The sequence below is a fragment of the Propithecus coquereli genome, unplaced genomic scaffold, assembly GCF_000956105.1.
Source record: "Propithecus coquereli isolate 6110/MARCELLA unplaced genomic scaffold, Pcoq_1.0 Scaffold40, whole genome shotgun sequence".
Classification (NCBI taxonomy): Eukaryota; Metazoa; Chordata; class Mammalia; order Primates; family Indriidae; genus Propithecus; species Propithecus coquereli.
Genome location: NW_012149730.1, coordinates 4,522,730 through 4,536,350, shown reverse-complemented (window position 1 = coordinate 4,536,350; position 13,621 = coordinate 4,522,730). Strand labels below are relative to the sequence as shown.

The window sequence follows — 13,621 nt, the reverse complement described above, 5'->3', positions numbered from 1 at the left end:
ATATCTCCTATATGTATATATATACTTACATTTATATATAATATATATATTTGGGAGTGTTTATATATTAATATGTAAATATGCATATTTCCTATTCTGTTTCTCTGGAGAACTAATATAGTGACCATTTTGCAACAAGCACTGTGCATTTTATAGGGTAGGAAGGCCCATAATCCCCAAAAAGCTTAACAATAGGGTATGATATTTGAGGATACTCAGTGAGTTTGTGATCTAGTTAGAGAAGAGGTACATAAAACATTTGAGGACGCCAAAGATAACAGTGCCGAAGTCACTAGTCCATAAATGATTTACTGTACAAATGTAAACACTACCTACCACAGGAATGTTAGAATGATAAAAAGACTAGTGAAGGAAACTTGCCAATCTAGTGGGGCTGTAAAACAGTATAAATGTATAACCAAAGCAGATCGTCAGCAAGTTCCCCAACAAAAATAACGCATTTTACGGTTGGTAATAAAACTTGGGAGACATAAGATCTTCATCCCTGGCATGTGCCGTATTGCCTTCAGCTTACCATTTGCAAGCTCAAATATGTGCCTTATTTTGAAGTCTAAAACATTATATTTAAAACTAAAGTTAAAGTAGTGGAATCGTATTGGTTTGCTAAGGCTGTTATATCAAAGTGCCATAAGCTGAGCAGTTGAAAAAAGAGAAATTTATTGTCTCACAGTTCTGGAGGCTAGAAATTCAAGATCAAGGTATTGGCAGAGCCATGCTCCCTGGGAAGGTGCTAGGGAAGGCGCTCATGCCTCTCTCCTGGCTTCTGATGGTTGCTGCCAATCTTTGGTGTTCCTTGACTTGCAGACACATCACCCTGATCTCTGCCTTTATGTTCACATGGTGTTTATCCTGTTTATATGTCTGTGTCCAAATTTCCTTTTGTTATAGGATATGTCATATTAAATTGTGACCTACCCTACTCCAGTATGACCTCATCTTAACTAATTACATCTGGAATGATACTATTTCCAAGTAAATTCACATTCATATGAATTTGGTGGGGAGGGGTACACAATTCAACCCATAACAATGGATTACAGTAGTAGTAAATTAAAGGCTAAGGTATTTGTTAAATAACCCAAACTCTACCTGTAACTATTTTTGTGGTCTCACTTGCTGTTTGCGTTAAGGAAAATTCTGTTAGGACGTGAACCTGGTATGTTTGCTTCTGAGTTGCGATTCTACGCTCTGCCACTAGAGAGCAGCAGCATCATTATTGTCTTTCCTGCTGTTAAGCCTATTCTACAACAGCTTCAGTCCTCAGCTAATCATCCTTAATGCAGGCACATCAGATATGGAATAAGTCTTAGGCAGATGGAGGGAAGCTGACAGGTGGAGGGAAGAGGGGTGGGAAGTGGGGAAGGTATCATATGCTGGAAAGACTCATCTGTCCTGGCCATCTCAGTCCCAGCCATTGATCCCTGTCCTGAATCTCTGATCAGAATCAAATCATCAGAGCAATTTGAACAGAAGCTGGCACCCTTTCCTCTGAATGGGACATGGCAGAAGGGGTTGAGGGGTGGAGATGGCTGGTCTTCAGAGTAAGGCAGGTCCATCTAAGAAGGAACTGAGTCATTCACCATGTAGTAGTGTAAGCTCTGAAGTGGAAAGAGTCCTCACTTCTGTGTCTGGAGACTCACATCTCATCATGGGCTCAACCACTAAGTGACTGCATGATCTTCGACAAGTCACTAACTTTCTGGTCTCAGTGTCTTCACCTACAGACCTCTTAGGACCTATTTTCTCTAAACGATACCTTCCTTAGATTTTCACTTTTCTTTCTGCATCCATAGCTTGCTATCCAATGCTACGGGTTGAGAAAGATTCCTTAGGTGCTACAATATCGACAAAAGATATATGGTCCTCTTTAGGGAATTGTAGTATAGTGAGAAGGAAGAACTTACATGTAGAGATAATTAGAGGACTGAACAGCATATTATCCAATGCAACCGTAGCCTCTGTGCTATAGGAATTTATAGACAGAAGAGAGCAGTATGAGAGAGTAAGAGGGAAAGGTTTGGAACTTGACCTTAAAGGAACTTTGGAATTAAGCTGACAGGTGGAGGGAAGAGTGGTTAATACAACATAAATATGGAAATTAAAACAAAATGTTTTGGAGAACAGAGAACAAGTCAGCCCGATTGGTACAGGGGTTGTGTTGAAAGCCTAATATGACAGCGGAACTATACATTGAATTATATTCAACTGAAGCAACTCGATTTGATTTGAGACTCAAGGAGTGTAAGCGTTGAGTATAATGTTAATCAATTTAGACTTGATCCAGAGGCAAAGGAAACCTTGGTCAGTTTCTAAGCAGATGAGACAGGGTTGTTTCATCCTAAATTGCTAAGCCCCTTGATTACTTGGGTGAGCTTATTGCTGCGTGTTTTAAAGGCTATATGTATTTGGACTTCAAGCACAAATCAGAAATGGGGATTATTTGGGCTACACTTCCAGATTTTCACTTAAAATCTTTAATCTTCCCCTCAGGACATTTAAAAACCGGTAGAACAACCCAATTTCATCAGAGGACCCAGGGAAGAGGGACTTTCTCTCCTCCATTTTAATATTTCCTTAATCATAGTCATTCCTCCCACAACTCCTGCATGCACTCAATAAATATATGTGGTCCCTGCTTTAGGGCATTAAAGGTTAAGAAATATAGACACCCTGTCTCAGAGCCAGGGGTTGAATTACCTTTAAAAGAGCGTGACCTAGAATTCATTAGGCTATCACCTTAATAACTGTAGAAATTAAATCGTCCTATCAGATAGGAAACATGGAAAAATTACAAGATTACATCAAGTTGACAAGTCTTTACACATATAAGGAAATCTATTTAAATTTCTTAAGACCTAAAGAGTAAAGAAATCTCATCAAGTGACATGACATCCCAGGTGGGAGTTGCAGATTTTCATGAGTAGGCATAAAAGACAAGTAATTATGACTCAACTCAAGAAGGTGCCCTCCCTGTGCCTGAAAGCCTGGGACCCAACCTGTGTGTAGGATTTGATGTGTAACTATAAACAGAATTCAGGTGCGTCATTATAGTCACTGTTAAGAATCCTGTCCCATTTGACATCCCTGGGTTAATACCTCATCAGCTGACTAGGTATTCACCAACATTGCCTGCCAGAAACAAATCACTTCCTTAATAACAAGCCTATTTTAACATAAAAAGATTTAGAATTAAGTACAGAATCATTTAAGAGATTCAAGACCACAATACCAATATTTTGTGTTAAGGGATTGCGCATGTTTAGTATTTTAAGTATTTGTAATTTTCAAAATTATTTTGTCTATCCTTGTAAGCCTAATTTATAAATGTGCAATTGAGTAACAAATCTAGGCTTATGATTTTATTTTATTTTCACTAAGTTTTACACAATATTGGAATATGTAAGAAAACTTAAGTTGCACCAAATTTATAAGTTTAATAAATTAATGTATGTTACTACATTAGGTTAATAAATAAGATTTGTAAGAATAACTTAAGAACCTGGGAATTAATTAACTTCCGTTAATTTAAGTACTTACGGAGGCTATTAAAAATATTTAACTCATAAATACAATTTAACACATTAACTGCCATGAGAGTTGTATTTAACTCACTCTAGTTTTGACCCCAGGACCATGTGAAGCATATATAAAATCTTATTTGTTGAAGTTCACATTGTTATAATTAATATTGACAATTTAATTCTAAAAATGTGGATTAAATGAATAGAAGTCAATAATTTTTTTCTATTTATGTTTACGTTTAAATTACACTCGAAGTTTTTATTCTATTTTTGTAATAATAAAACACTCAGGCCCCATAGAAAAGATTCTGGGTTTTCTGCATGGCAGCCAATGTGTTAAAATGTTTAAAGGAAAATCTAATTGCTTAAGTTTAAGACTGCACCCAAACATTAAAGACTCCTTAAAATTTGGCGTTAACATGTACCCTGTAATACGTGGGAACTAATCGATGGACACACATGGGCACAGAGAGATATGATGGTCACTGGAAATCAAGAAGGGGGGGCGATGGAGTGAAGGGGTAAAAACCTACCTATCGGGTACAATGAACACTATTTGGGTGATGAACACACCCAAAACCCTGACTTAAGCACTATACTAGGCATTCATGCACCAAAAACATTTGTACCCCCTTAATAGTTGGGAATTTTTAAAAAAATGGGCATTAAAAATTGCTAGACTTAAGAATAGGATAAAATATTCATAAATTGAACTTAAAAGTATAATAAAGAACTAAGTTCTTAAATTTTTACTGATTTAGTCCAGAAATCCAATCACTCTCTCCACTGCACATCTCTCGAAAGTGCCCCTCCAAGCTTAAAGCAAAAATTCCCCTTCATTACCATTTATTTAGGGAAACTCTTTTATATTATTTCATGCCTGTCCTCTCTTCTATCAATTTCTCTGGCATTCACATGAGACAGAATATAGAATTTCTGGATATATTATTCATGTGTATTAACTTTTCCTTCGTACTTTTTAAAAAAATACTTTTGTAGAGACGGGGTCTTGCTATTGCCCGGGCTGTTCTCAAACTCCTGGCCTCAACAGATGCTCCTGCCTCTGCCTCCCAAAGTGCTAGGATTGCAGGCATGAGCCATCATACCTGGACTTCCGTAATTTTTATCTATTGTTTTCTTGTATTTTAGAAGAATTCATTGTTCTCCTAGCACCTAGTGACTCCTACTTCACCCTATTAATCCACATCCAAGATATAATCAATACAGCCTTGATTAACGAGCTCCTATAGTGAAGAAATGACAAGAAAGGGTATACCAGTGTGGTCATGGCCTCGCCTCCCATTTCAGCAATGTGCTGGGAATTTGTGCAATCAGAGATCGCAGTTTCCCAGGCAAAGGAGATTGGAGATTGTAGAAATCACTGAGGAGCTGGTATCACAGCAACACCCACCGTTGATATTGCATAATAATCAGCCCCCACCCCTCATGTTCCCATGTACGTGATCACAGAGCCTTTCAATCCACAGGCTTTGTATGTTTGTAAAATGTCCCTCAGTCCTGCCTACACTGACAACTGCACTAGAAATCATGCACTGACTTATTTAAAGGGTTATTCCATTTTGGGTGTGACAAATGAAGCATGGGGTACTCACAAAGAAAGCTTGGCAAAGTTCAAGAATTGAGACCCCATGTTTTTGGAAGACTTGAGACAAAATCAAATATAAAGAAGGGAGTAAGGCCGGGCGCGGTGGCTCACGCCTGTAATCCTAGCACTCTGGGAGGCTGAGGCGGGCGAATTGTTTGAGCTCAGGAGTTCGAGACCAGCCTGAGCAAGAGCGAGACCCCGTCTCTACTAAAATTAGAAAGAAATTAATCAGACAACTAAAAATATATAGAAAAAATTAGCCGGGCATGGTGGTGCATGCCTGTAGTCCCAGCTGCTCAGGAGACTGAGGCAGGAGGATCGCTGGAGCCCAGGAGTTTGAGGTTGCTGTGAGCTAGGCTGACGCCACAGCACTCTAGCCCGGGCAACAGAGTGAGACTCTGTCTCAAAAAAAAAACAAAAAAAAAAAGAAAGGAGTAAACACCCATCCCCATTCCTTCTTTATATTTTTAAATTTTATTTTAGAGTACTATGAGGGTACAAATGTTATGGTTTCATAAATTGCTTCAGTACAGTTTGAGTCAAAGTTATAAGTATGCCCATTACCCGGATTGTGTGCACTGTACCTGTGAGGTGTGAATTTACTCATTCCCTCCTCCCCTTCCCACATGCTAGACGTACAGTGAGTTTTATTTTGATATGTGCACATAAATGTTGCTTGATTAGTTGCAATTTAATGGTAAGTACACATGCTGTTTGTTTGATTCTTGTGATACTTCTTTAATAAAAGTTTCTCCTTCAGAGCTAAAGGCTTTGGACACATGTAAACACTAATTTAATGAGAGAAAGGGATGGGTGGTGGGGCTATTTTCCCAAGGGGGTCAGAGAAGCACCTCTAGGAAAGAACCACCCTAAGAAAAGTGGCCTTACCCCACCCCGCCCTTCATTATTCTCCTTCCCAGCTTTGGTTTTCTTCATATCACCTATTACTGCCTCAAATTATAGAAGTTACTTGTTGACTTTGTTACTGTGTTTCTCCTGTGGGAATGTAAGTTTGATGAGGACAAACTTTGGCTTGGGTAACACCGTATTCCCAGTTTATTGCACGCTGCTTGGCACATGGTAACTTCTGAATCAACATTCATTAAATGAAACAGTCCATTGGTTCCCACAGATTGATAAGCGTAGCCTGGAACTGATTTTCCTCATCCCATGTTCTAGACTTGAAAACTTTGTGTATTTTTGTTATAAAATATATTTCATGGTTTCAGACAATTTACTGAGATACAGTTCTTTATAAATCGAAATACTTACAAATTCAATTTAGTGCCTTTAGACTTCCCAGCACAATGTAAAGAAAATACAAGACTCTCCCATTTTGGCTCAAGTTCACAATTTGCTAATTTTCATGTCTTTCCACAAAAATGGTAGTCATCAAACATAAATCCACTAACATAACTATAAACTTACAATAATGATATTCAAATTTATTGCTCATTTCAGGAATTCGAGGCAGTTAGCCCCAGACTGTGGACTTAGACCTGACCCAAATGGTCCTCCTCTGAGAACTCACCAGGTTGCATCTCACTTGTATAAGCAGAGACTAGAAGAGTGGACACTTCTTCTCTCTCATAACAGTGTAGAATATTTATACTTATCAGTTTTCAAAACTCCAGGCTTAGTCCGGTTCATGCTAATTATCTGCTGCTCAGAGTCCCTGCTCAGGCCTACATACCAGGAATGCCAGTGTCAAGTAACTGTAGCGGACCACTTGCTCACACCTTTGACCCAAACTTGCCAAACTCATATAATCTTGCAGGTGTAGAAAAGAGCCCTGAGAAATAGGACACACATGGGATGGGATGCCATGATGCCCTGAGGACTGTGGCATGTGGGCATTTTCATATGCCAGAAATGTTCCAAAGTTAATTGCATTATTCAAGATAAACCTTTAGGCACGCACATCTGCTCTTTTCATATTTATGTGACAAGATCAATCTGTCTAGTTCTGGAGCCTGAAGAATCCATTCACGTGACTCTTCAGTGTCACTGTGACATACATCAGCCTGGGCAGTCTTCTGGGCTTGTCAGTGCTTCTGGAATGCCAGGGAGCCTCCAGGATTTAGCTGTCCATGTCTCAGCTCCAGCTGCCCATGAGGCTGCCTCCTTTCCTCCATCCCTCAAAGATTCTTGCAGTCCTCCTTCCCTTTCTGTCGCAGCAGAGACTGGCCTTTCTGACTGGCATTGTACGACATTAGCTGTCCACGTGCTTCCATTTCTAGATTCATATAACATGACAGGCAAAAGGGACCCATGATTCATTCAATTCAATTCCTTTACTTTAGAGAGAAAGACATGGTGATTACTACAGACCTAAGGCTGGTTAATGGTGGAGCCAGAATTAGAAACAAGAGTTCTTAACTCTACACTAGGTGCTGCCTAGCCCATGGACTAGGTAAGGTTCCTAACTTCTTACCCATGTACTCCATAAAAGGCTTTTCCTCATTTTACCCCTTGAACTGTTTTAACAGAGTGGATGCCATGGTGGCCCTGTTATGGTGTGTGATGACTTTTTACTCTTACAGGTAACACTACAACTCTCCTTTCCAGGTCTCGAATGGCTTTGCAATCACGTGTCCTGGGGATCATCCTTTTATCTTCTCTGAAAGACCACACACCTTAGGAGGACTCTGCTGGCCTCCTTTTCCCAGGGAGAACTCAGGTGCTACAGAGAGAAATATCTCACAAAAAGGATTTTCTGTGTCTGCAGCTTCTTCTGCATGATGTAAGGGTGGGGCGTAGTTAAATAACAAAAACAAAGACTAGAGGCGTCTGCACCAAGTTGCATGTATTCCTTTATTTCTCATTGTAGCAACAAGACAAACAAGTGTAACTCCATGTTCAACAAGTTACAGATGGTCACAAGCCCCTAAACCTTGAGCTTATCTATAAGGCAAATAAAACAAATTTTTTTTATACTGTGGGCATGAAACTGTAGATGACCTGGAAAAAGTCCCTCTAGCCCCTGAATAGTATGTTGTGTATGATGTGCAAAATGAACTTATCACCCAACATATGTTCAGAGCTAAAAATAAAACATTTAAATTCAAATACTTCGACAAAATTGGAAATACAAACAGTACACTGAGAGACATCCTTAGCCAGCTCTCCAAACAAAAGGTCAAGAAACAAAACCATGAACAGCAATCCAAAAAAGAAAAGGTTTATCTAGAAAGACTGGATGTCCGTCCAAATCACATCTCTTCTTCTGATTCTTGTTCTCGCTCAACATTTTTTAGGAGTCCAACTTCTGAGGGGCAGAGCCTCTTAAGTTTAGACTTAACCAACCTGAGGAGAAAGAAAGGCATCCCTAGTTAGATGGTGTTTGAAATAGGGGCCAGAGCAATACATCTGTGATACAACAAACTCCAGATTATTCAGATTGTTTGGGCAAATGAGGGGGCATCTCAAAAAGGAAAATCACTTTTATTTGCCTTTGGAGCCACCTGAAATTTTTGTGGATGAAAGCAGGGTATAAGTAAACAGATGCACTGTGGCTTTTGCATACATTGCATGATTGTTTAATTAGGCATCAGAAGATAACTTTAATCATTTCTAAAACAAAATCAAGTCCAGATGAAACCAAGCTGAGTCGATCTTCTCCATCAAAGCCACACCTGGCTGTGTATTGCCAAAGTGCCCTTTCCTGTAGAGGAAGTGCATGAAGTCCTCCCCTTCCCTAGGGTTGGCAGCCCAAGTCAAGCCCCATGTCAAGTCTGGGCTAAACTTCAGCCCCCTACTAGCCTCTTCAGAAGGTGCTTTTGTACAGAGCACAGGATGTTCCACTGCATGTGATTGGCCCTGTCCATGATAAATTAAGAAGTGCAAAGAGGTGACCTCCATTCTTGTGACTGTTTTCATACCTTAAAAGAATGTGTAGGTTGGAGGGAAGCAGCAATTATAATTTTTGAAATTGGAAGGTGTGAAGCTTCTTAGCAGAAGCTCCGCAAGTGCTCCACTTCTCTGATGTGAGAAAAAGAGTATGTCATAAGAACTAGGCAAAGATTTTCCTATGTATGATTATTACAAAGACATTATACTGTGATCATGTCAAGAAAACATAGTTAACTTCCAGAAATACATAGGAATCTGCAAACAAACTTGATAAACCAAATCACCAATATCACACTCCTTTTATGAAAAACTTCACTATCCCACCTGCATCTTTACCCTTATTTTCTAACATCCTTCTTCTTCTGATGAAAGACTAGTCTGTCACGATCAATATGTAATGCCTTTGCTTGTGCTCTGGATCTTACTAGAATATAAGCTTCAAAAGAGCAGGGATCTCATCTTATTTACTGTTTATGACTCTTGTGGAAAATAAAACAAAGACATGGCTGCTTATTACAAATTAATTGTTAACATAGACCCTAGTGATCACTCCTCCTCTTTCTCATTTCTCCTCTCTGGGTTGTATGTGCTGTTGCTTCAAGTCACCAGGCTGGCACATGTTCAGACACCTTAACCAGGCTCTATCTGCCGCCTGTAGCTACAGGTGTGTACACATGCAGAAATGGCCACCTGGGGCAGATTGACCGATGAGGTAAAAAAGAGGATGTGTGAATAATTGCCAGTTACTGGAATGGCACAAATCCAGGAAACTAGTGTCGGAGTATGCCTATGCTTTTCCTCCCATATGTTCTCTTCAACTAATATGAGAAAGTGCATAACTGAGATAATAGGTGTACTTCCACAAAACTATCTCATGCCTGAAATTTAGGCATCCCTATTTCATTCTTCAAAATTATTCACATGAATTGTTGCTTGGAAAACTAACCTGCAATTGGGTAATATTTCCCTACCTATAGAGAAAGGTTTTTGAAATAGTTATGTGCAACAGTGGGGTTTACATGAGAGATACAGTAAAACATGCAATAAGATTTCCAAACAATTCTCACCTATGACCTATCATAATCAAGCTGCAGGCATGGAATTGGATGAGGCAATCCTAAACCGTTGTTCTGGAAGGTTGGGAAGTACAGCTTAACTTTTCAGAGTTCCTTAACCCAGTTGTGATTCCAGGGTGATCTCTGTGCTATGTCAAACAAATTCTGATACACTTTTGGATAAGTTGCAAACCACTCTGCAGTGAAATCTTGACCAACAGATTCTTCAAGGTTCCTTATGATTACAGGACTGGATTAGCCGGCCATGTGACCTCATCAAAAGGCAATGATGAAGCTCCATGATATTTTTAGGCTTTTGCTCAAGTTTATATTAAAATGTGTCAGAAAAATTGAACTGTTGGTCTTATCTTTCCAAGAGCAATATGAGAGCAAAACGGAAAAGCATATAAAACATGATTTCCAAACAAATGAAGCCTATATTGACTTAGGCTACATAGTTCTATTAAAATAGCAAACAAGGGTTTATTGAGAATGTACAATATATTTGGCACTGTTCCAAAAGGTGTGGGACATATGAAAGGGTCTTTTTCTCAAGGAGACAGAATCTAGCCAGCAGATAAGACTAAGACACATGAGCTAATAGCAAACATGACGAAAGAGATCACAATTGTTAAAATGTATGGTGGAGACTAAGTACTGTAAAACTCTCAAAGGGAGATGAGCAAGAGCTACAGGAATCACAGAAGGTTTCACTGAATTGTGCATTTAATGTTGATATGGCATGTAGAGGGAACTGCATGGTCAAAAAGATTAGAGTAACAGATGGGGGTGGGGAGGATGAAAAGTAAAAATGGAGCTTCCAGGATCTAGAGAACTATAAGTGGATAAGAGGTTCATTAGGGGTCGGAAGGTTTTTGAAACAGGAAGAGACAGTACTCTTTTTTGGGCCCTGGAGGGGAGCTGACATGAAGGAGAGCATTTCCTCGAATGCTGGCACTGTTCTCAGAGGCTGTGCAACCCCTAAGGAGATGATGCTGAGATGTCAACCTAGAATAACAGGGAAAGAAGCCAAGTTTCACACAATGGCAGAGCCAGCCTTGACAATGAGCTCATGTGCATGCTTTCAGGGAATGGAATGGGACTGATAGAAATCAGTCAGTAAGAAGGTAGAATGTCCTAGCACCCAAAGCACTTGGACCTCTACAAGAAAGCAACTACAAATCAAAGTGGGCTGACCCGAGGCCAAACAGACAAGGAAGCAGTTTCTTCAGTCAGAGCCTCAGCACCAGAGTTGCTTTAGCAGGTAAGCATAAAGAAGCACAGGCAGGAGGGGTGACCTGAGGCCCATGTCTAGAGAGCAGAGTGGAAAGTTGGTGCCCACAGAGGCTAAGATCCCACAGGCCTAGAAGCAGCTACTGCATTTCAGGAATCTAATGAACGTGCTGGTGGGTAGTAACCAATATGGTAGCCGGTATTCATGTATGGATATTTAAATTCATTAAAATTAATGTAGCACCAGCCACATTAATTGCTCAATAGCTAGTGGCTACCATATTGAACGCTGTAGATAGAGAACATGCAGGCATAGAAGATATTGATCAGCACTGAAGTCTGAAGGATTAGGCGCTAGAGCCTTTCTGCCTAGTAACTGGGATCAGCCAAGCCCATTGTGGTTTAGCATTAACCACCTTAGAGAGAGGAACTGTGACCACCCCTTTCTATTCCTGCTCATTCTTCAAACTGCAGCTTCATTTTCAGCTGTGGGGACACCTCCCCTGAGCTCCAATAGTGCCTTTATTCTTCTACTATTTCCATTTATTACACTATATTTTGATTGTCTGTCTCTCTAATTTAGTCCTAATTATATGTCTAAAAATTCCTCATGCTCAGGGTCTATACTTCATTCATTTTTTTGATACCAAAAATGAAGGAGAAGGAAGAGGAAGAGGAGAATAACAACAAGAGCAACAAGAACAACAAGGAGACAATAACATTTATTAAGATCTCATTATGTCCTAAGCAGTTTAAGTACATGATCTCCTTTATGTATTATCATTATCTGCACTAGTGAAAAACAAAACTGAAATTTAATGTGGTTAACTAAATGGTCCAAAGTCATTCAGCTGATAGACAGTGGAGCTAGGAATATGTGTTCTTATCGATCTATTATACTGCTCCTCACCCACTCATGAAACATTATATTGGGGTCCTTGTAAAAAAATGTATTATTCAACTGAATGTTACTTTTTTTTTTTTTTGCAATTTTTTTTTTTTATTTCAGCAAGTTATGGGTGTATAGATGTCTAGGTTACGTGTGTTGCCCTTGGTTTCCCGCCCCCCCGAAGTCCGTGTTTCAAATATGTCCATCCTTCGGGTAGTGCGCATTGCACTCCTTGTGTATACAAATACCCGTCTCCTCCTCCCTCCTCCCCGCTCCTCCCGCCGCCCTCCCCATGGTACAGATGTTTAGGTTACGTGTGTTGCCCTTGGTTCCCCACCCCCGTGAATGTTACTTTTAAACACATTAGAGTCAATGCCAAATTAATCAGGCACTCAAATTCAGTGAGACACATGCATGTTGGTCAAAAACTGACTCCAAGCTTAAGAAGTGCTATAATTGCAGGATGCACATCTGGGTAACTAGAGGCCTCACTGCAGGTGGTGGGTGGGGAGACCATTCAGAAGAGTAAGTAGCATATACAAAGACAGAGAGACATAGAAGAGTGCACTGACAAGAAATGCATGGGTCTAAAGAACAGCATAGATACTGTTGAGCTATTCCAAGGTTATAAAAGCATTTATTCCTTTTACTGGAAATTTCTGTGTTTACAGATAATTTTCTGTTATGCTACCCTATCTGGTGGGATGGTGAGGAATGAAATCCCCACTTGAATTTTAAATTCAATGTTATTGAGCCTTGATGATCATATACCAAGAAAGAGAATGTCCATGAACAGAAATCACTAACTTACCAGGTAACAAAAGCATAATGTGCTCCAATGATGATAAAGCTTACTACATAATGCCAACAAAAGCATATGGTGAGAAACATAACGTTGTCTTGATCCATCAGATTCCATGCAGGAACTCCATTGAGGGTAAACAGGACACAATCAATCTATAATTTAAAACAAAAAGCACATATTAAAATAACCAATCACATTCTCAAAAATGATACCTTTCAAAAATGCTTCATTCCAAGAAGAAAATAACTAAGATAACTCTCATTATCCAAGAAGTAACAGATAAAGCATCAGGTTTTGTTGCCTGTTTTATTAATAAAGACAGTATCTACTATGTCATGTTTTGAAAATAATTTTTAAAGGACATTTAATAATAAATTTACAAATATAAACAGTGATCATCTCTGAGAATGGATGGACTTTTAAAGAATGTTGTAGGTGTCTACATGTGCAGTTTCACTCTGTTATTTCAAATTTAGAGAACAAAAAGGTTTTTAGAATAAATAAATGCCCACAATTAACATTATGTTCAATAGTGAAAGACTGTAAGCTTTTCCCCCAAGATAAAGAACAAGACATGGATGTCTACTTTCACCACTTCTATTTGATATTCTATTGGAAATTTTAGCAATAGCAATTAAG

At 39.3% G+C, this 13,621-nt stretch overlaps 1 protein-coding gene and 1 pseudogene across 1 annotated transcript in view; both read right to left on the bottom strand.

Annotated features, from left to right (window-relative positions):
• Window positions 1-7,888, bottom strand: part of LOC105817176 — a 14,710-nt pseudogene extending 6,822 nt beyond the window's left edge.
• A 44-nt stretch (window positions 7,889-7,932) lies between these two features.
• The window catches only part of LOC105817185 (transmembrane protein 45A-like), a 180,873-nt gene continuing 175,184 nt past the window's right edge, over window positions 7,933-13,621 (bottom strand). The window contains exon 6 of the mRNA XM_012652816.1: window positions 7,933-8,454. Within this exon, the coding sequence (XP_012508270.1) occupies window positions 8,361-8,454 (94 nt within the window). The 3' untranslated portion in view covers window positions 7,933-8,360. The remainder of the gene's footprint in view (window positions 8,455-13,621) is intronic.